At 37.9% G+C, this 6,914-nt stretch overlaps 1 protein-coding gene across 1 annotated transcript; it reads left to right on the top strand.

Moving 5' to 3' along the window:
- Positions 1–298: 298 nt before the first annotated feature.
- LOC141412290 (olfactory receptor 4X2-like) lies at positions 299–1,234 on the top strand. Its single transcript, XM_074044665.1, has one exon. The coding sequence runs from the start codon at positions 299–301 to the stop codon at positions 1,232–1,234; it is 936 nt and encodes a 311-aa protein (XP_073900766.1).
- The last annotated feature ends 5,680 nt before the right edge of the window (positions 1,235–6,914 follow it).

The raw sequence follows: 6,914 nt of genomic DNA, 5'->3' as shown, positions 1-6,914 counted from the left end.
AAAATCTGTAACAGCTTTCATGACCTGCTATTAGTCTCTCTCTACAGCTGTATGCTTGCACTTCTCCTGTCTAGAGAACACACAATCTCCTATCTCTAGCAACACACAATGTTTTGCACTTGCTATCTGACTTCTTGGCATGTTCTTCCTTCTACACATTACTCATCTTTCAATCTAGCTCACAAGAATCTCAGATATGCAAAGAATTTTATTGAATGTACCTATTCGATGAAGAAACCTTTGTTTTGTATCTTTTCAGAGCGCACCACCAAAATTGCTGTCTCTTAGTGGTAACCTCATGGCTAATTTACATAATGTGACTGAGTTCATTTTTCTAGGACTTTCACCCAACCAGAAGTTGCAGAAAATTTGCTTTGTGATATTTCTGCTCTTGTACACAGCAATTATACTGGGGAATTTCCTCATTGTTCTCATTGTCATTATCAGCAGAAGTCTTGGTTCCCCCATGTACTTCTTCCTCAGTTACCTGTCCTTTGTGGAGATCTGCTACTCCTCCACTACAGCTCCCAAACTCATCTCAGACCTGCTGGCTGAAAGGAAATCCATATCCCTGTGGGGTTGCATCACACAGGTTTTCTTCTTCCACTTCTTTGGTGGCATTGAGATGTTCCTGCTCACAGTGATGGCCTATGACCGCTATGTAGCCATCTGCAAGCCCCTGCACTACACAAGCATCATGAACCGGCAGGTGTGTGCTGTCCTCCTGGGAACAGCATGGACAGGAGGCTTTGTGCATTCCCTTGCCCAAATCCTTCTCATTTTCCACTTGCCCTTCTGTGGCCCCAATGTCATCAACCACTATTTCTGTGATGTACTTCCTCTGCTTAAACTTGCCTGCTCAGATACCTTCCTCATTGGTCTGCTGATTGTTATCAATGGGGGAACCCTGACCGTGATCAGTTTTGTGATTCTCCTAGCATCCTATGTGGTCATTTTGTTCCATCTGAGAACTCAGAGCTCTGAAGGGCAGCGCAAAGCCCTCTCCACGTGTGGGTCCCATGTCACTGTTGTTGTGTTATTCTTTGCACCATGTGTCTTCATCTATCTGAGGCCTTCTAACACTACGTCCGTTGACAAGATGGTGGCTGTGTTCTACACAATGATAACTCCACTCCTCAACCCTGTCATCTACTCCCTGAGAAATGCTGAAGTGAAGAAGGCCATGAAGACTTTATGGATCAGGACAATGAAACTGGTGAAGAATAGAGACTAAGGCTGGGTTTTGACCCTTGCATTCAGAATGTTACTGAGTCTAAACTGAAGGGACACAAGATTTCTTAGTTCTTATTCTCTCTGGTTCTGTCATCAAAAGTTTCATTTTAAATATGTATAAAATATTTTCTCTTTGGATGTACTATAACATAGCTAGCCATTTTAAATTAACTCTTATAAATAACACTGTGGTAAATAGACACACTGAAATATTCAACTACACTTCTGATTGCCTTTTAAAATCATTTACAACAGTGAATTTTCTTTGAGGATGTGAAGATCTTTGATGTACACTGTTAAATTGAGTCATATGCCTTGAAAAAAGTCCACCTGACAGAATCAAACACCATGACTACTTTTTGATGAAAAATATTTTTATTGCCTCAAAGTATCCCGTAATAAATATTTATTACTTGTGAAGGGAAATGTAACTTTATATGCCCTGTATAAAAATTTCCTAAAGTGGACATGACAAGAATGAGATAAATGATGCTGTGAGCCCCCTACATTATGCACTGGGGAGACATGAAATTTTACATCATTATTCTGTTGTTCTTACCAACAACACTTAACCTGATCTGATCATGAAAAAGCACAAGGGAAGCCCAAGCTGAACAACATTCTGCAATATTACTGTCCTTCACTCTTCAAAAGGATGAAAACTAAGAAAGTAGCTAGGATTATAGACATGAACCATCGGCGCCCAGCTCATCATTTTTAAAAAAAAGTGTACATTAATAGTCTAAGGGAGTTTTGCCTTGGCATTTCAGACATGTATACATCATGCTTTAATCAGATTAACCCCCATTACTTACTCTTTCTCCATCACCATGCTCCCCTAATATTCAGCAGTTTACAGTGCATTACATTATATCCATATACAGATGGAATGTTTCAGTATTTTTCATTCTAGAACATTTTCTTTCCCTCTCCTGTAGATCCCATAGATAGATCCACTAATATAATCTTGTTCTACCTCTCTCTCTAATCATATATGTATTTATGTGTACATTTAACTTATGTCTAGCTTCCATATATGGGGAACACAGGTGATCTTTGACTTTTGAACCAGGCTTACTTCACTTAACATGCTATTCTCCACTATTATTCTTTATGGCTGAATAAAATTCCATTGTGTATATATATCACATTTTCTTAATCCATTCATCCATTGTGGTTTGCCATATTTTTTGAAGTGAAAGTGATAGCAGGGAAAGATTATACTTTCTTTCTTCCTTCCATGAGAATCACAGTTTGAAGCAAGTCCAGGCAAGTAGTTCATAAGACCCTACGTTGAAAATACCTAACACAAAAAAGAGTTGGTAGAGTGGCTCAAATAGTAGAGAGCCTGCCTAACAAGCATTAAGCTCAGAGTTCAAACCCTAGTACCACCAAAAACAAAAAAACAAAGAACAAGAGGGTAAAATAGGTCTTTTCCAGGGGTGGGTACCAGTGGGAGAGGGAAGGGCATAAGGAAAAGGTGAATGAGGGTGACTGTGGTAGATGTATTTTGTATTCATATATAAAAATAGAATGAAACCTGTTGAAATTATTCTGAGAAGGAAAGGGAGAACAATGGAGGGGATAAACCTAAGATATATTGTAAGAACGTATTTAAATATCACGATTTATCTCCTGTACAACTATTATATGATAATAATAAAATATGATAGTTGGAAAAAGTAGGACCCTGGGGTCATGCTTTGGAAGGATTTATCTTATCCCTGTCCCCTTGTCTCTGTCTCTTTCAATGTTTCCCAACTGCCATGTAGCAGCTCTGCTTCATCATGCGCTGCCCACCATGATGATCCACCTCAAAAGCTGACCATGGACTGAAACCATGACCCAAAATAAGCTTTTCCTCCTTGAAGTTGTTGGTGTCACAGCGATGTAAAACTAACATAAAATTTCAAAATGTGTTTAGGAATGAAGTATAAGTATAGCATTTTCTTGTCAGTGTGTTTTCTTTTCTTTACAATCATGTTAAGTTTCTATTATTTCAAAATACCTTCTTATGATCAAAAGATGTTTTCTGAAAGTCTCAAGGTAAACACAAAGGAAAAAAAATCCATTATAGACAAGCAAAAATTAACAAGCAAAGAATCGAAACACACTATAATATAAACAATTTAATTACAAACAAAAACTGGAAGACAAAAAAAAAGAGCCACTATGAGTTACAAAAATAGAATGGTCTTACCTGTCAATAATTACTTTGAATGAATGTGGATTAAATTAAGACAGAGAACGTACTCCTAAAATGGCAGACTTGGGAACAACCACAACTGTTCTGTAGTTAGCACATTTCAGTGGTATGGTTTCTCAGGACTGAACCACAGAGTAAACACAGCCTTTGTATGATAGCAAATTTGTGTCTGACTTGTTTCATTCATGGTTGGGGGGACAAATTTGATGTTTTTGTCTAAGTAGTCAATACTCAACTTATGGTTGGTTATATATACACTTGTTATGTATTGTGAGCTGTGAAAGAAAGCAGAATTGTGTACTCATAGTTAACATTAGACACCTGAAATTCCCAAGCTCAGTTATAATGGTAATGCTCTGTGTAAGGCTATGGAAACCTGTGAGGGAGTGATGAGTAGTGATCGTGGTATGTGACACAGGATTGACCTAACACTGCTACAGTATAGATGAAGTACTATAGTGCGAGGGGTCGCAGTTGTAAGATGAAGGCTAGGCAGATTATATTGGAAGAAAAAAGGTAAGCACTTGGACGTGGCTTCCTTTATGTTAAAATGCTTGTTTTCTTTATACAAATAAATGCACATCAGACTTGAAATGCATTCTATAAATGTAAGGGCTTTTAGTTTTTAATGCTGCTTTTTTGCTTAATAAGTATTTGCTTGCCTAAATGGCTCCTAAATTGAGTGAGGGTTGTCTACATGTTTCCTCTTTTAAAGTTTCATTATTAAAAGTTATTAAGCATACAAAACTAAAAAGAAAAAGAAAAGAAACAAAAGACTGGGGATGTGTCTCAAGTAATAGAGCAACTGCCTAGCAAAAGCAAGGCACTGCGTTCAATCCCCAGTACCACCAAAAAGTAATGCTTCCCACATTTAAAAGCTTTACATATCTACATGGTAAAATTCATCTATTATTCTATTGATTTATTCCATTACTCTAGTGTTTAAATTATATTATACAATAAGTTATGTACATATTAAAAATTATTTGAATTTTTAATTTAACATTGCAAAGGTAATACATTCATAAGGTTTAAAATAGCATACTAAGTTACATGAATGAGTTGTTTCATTCTGGTTTTCCCATTCCTTCTTTCCTTTTCAATTTTCTTGGTTTCCTTGTGTCTTTCAAAGTTTCTTTAAGCAAATACATGTATAAAATGTGTATTCTCATTTATTTCAACCTTTCACAAACAGATCTTTGCCAGACAAAAGCTGAGAGAACGTATCTTTACCAAACCTGTCCTACAAGAAATGCTGAAAGTTGTTCTTCAAACTGCAAGACACTCATAACGAAAAAGAAAACAAAGGAAGGTATAAAACTCATTGGTAAGTGTAGTTATACAAATTAAGAATGCTTAACTATTGTGAATAAACCATTAATATCGTAAGGAAAAAGGCTAAAAATGAAACAAAAATAATAGTACCTATGCCTGACATGGTGGTACACACCTGTAATCTTAGCATTCAGGAGGCAGGTGGCATGTGACTTTGAGTCCAGATTGGGTTACATAGCAAGACCCAAAAATAATAACTACTTTCATAGGCTATCTATAAATAATACTCAATATAGCAAAATATAAAATGAGATACCAAAGTGTTACGGTTTCAGTACTGAAGTATCCCCCAAAAGGCTCATGTGTGAAAGGCTTGGGGTACCAGGTGATGGACTTTTGGGAAGTGACTGGATCATGAGGGCTCTAACCTCATCAGTGGATTCATCCATTGCTAGATTCACAATTTGATAGCATTATTGGAAGTGGGGTCCAGTTAGAGGAAGTAGGACCCTGGGGTCATGCTCTGGGAGGGTTTATCATATTCCTGGCCCCTTTTCTCTTCTCTCTTACTGTTTGCCAACTGCCATATAGCAGCTCTGCTACATGGTGCCCTGCACACTATGATGGTCTGCCTCACAAGCTGACCATGGACTGAAGCCTCTGAAACCATGACCCAAAATAAGCTTTTCCTCCTTGAAGTTATTGGTGTCAGGTATTTTGTGATCCAAAACTAACACAAAATTTCAAAATGTGGTGAGAAATGAAGTACAAGTATAAACTTTTCTTCAGTGTGTTTTCTTTTTTCCTTACTGTCATGTCAAGCTGCTATTATCTCAAATGGTTTGTTATAATCAAAAGATGTTTTCCATAAGTCTCAAGGTAACCATGAAGCACAAATGCATAATACAGAAGAAAAAATAATAAGCAAGGAATCAAAACACACTACTAACAAACACAAACAAAAACTTAAAAGACAGAGGAAAAAAGAAAGGAACCACAACTTATTTTAAAAGTATAAAATAAGTTACAAAATGTATACAAAAGTATAAAATAAGTTACAGTAAGACCTAACCTGTTAATAACTACCTTCAATGAGTGTGGATTAAATTAAGACAGAGAACATACTCCTAAAATGGCAGATTTAGAGACACACACAACTTTCCCACCTCCATATGAATCTGAAATAAAACCACAGGTACATTGCTCTAGGGAGAGGCTGGGACGCAGAAGCAAGAGATGGTGATAGTAAACAAGAAGCGGTTAGAGAACCAAGGGAATTCCAAAAATGTTGAACTTGTGATTTATAAAAGAAACGAAGGACCCTAACATAGAATGCTAAACAAAACAGCAAGTAATGGAAAGAGACCCTTCCCACTACCCCCCACCCATGGAGTTACAGGAGAAAAAGAAAAGGAAAGCCTCCCTGGAAGACCCCACAAGTACACAGGCTGGATTCGAATACCCTGCACTCTGAAAGATAAATAAACTTTAATGCACGCCTGCATTCCCAGTTACTTAGTAGGCAGAGACAAGAGGATCACAAGTTTGAGACACATTCAGGCAAAGTTAGTGAGACCCGATCTCAAAAACAAAATTCAAAATGAAAGGGCTAGGGGCATGGCTCTAGTGGAAGAGCCCTTGCCGAGCGTGTGTGAGGCCCTGGGTTTAATCCCCAATACTTCAAAACTAAAAATAAACTTTAAACAGGAGATCTGTATCCTGGGCAGCAAGCAGAAGATAAAGAAGAGGTGCTTGGCACTTCCCAGCTCACTCACCAGGAGTTATCTCAGGAGTGATCTTAAAGACAAATGTTCTGATCTAATCGGGGAGAACAAAAGACCCTGCAGTTTTATATCCAGACCCCAAAGCCACTCCTAACCCCACTGGCCAAGCAAATGACCACACTAAAAACCCTGTGGACCAATGAAACATGTTGGAAACTGGGACTCAGATTCACAGACACAGAGATATTTGAGTTAGAGTACAAAGCACAAGCTGGAACCACATCACATTACAGCACCACAGTAAGCCTTAGGTGTAACCTGTCATCAGTCAAGTAGGGAGCAAGCTAGGAGTTGGCACAGCCTCAGCAACATAGGAATCACCAAAAATGGAGTAAGGAGAGAGACTGGAGCAACCTAAGATGTTAAGAGGAGTCACCAGCCAGCTGGAAAACATCCCCAACTTGCAAACAGAATTT

The sequence above is a fragment of the Castor canadensis genome, chromosome 1, assembly GCF_047511655.1.
Source record: "Castor canadensis chromosome 1, mCasCan1.hap1v2, whole genome shotgun sequence".
NCBI classification, from domain to species: domain Eukaryota; kingdom Metazoa; phylum Chordata; class Mammalia; order Rodentia; family Castoridae; genus Castor; species Castor canadensis.
The sequence above is the reverse complement of the archived record's forward strand: the minus strand, read 5'-3'. Positions and strand labels throughout refer to the sequence as shown.

Excerpts from the sequence above, each read along its gene's own strand:
- LOC141412290 (XM_074044665.1), top strand. The coding sequence starts at position 299 with ATGGCTAATTTACATAATGTGACTGAGTTCATTTTTCTAGGACTTTCA.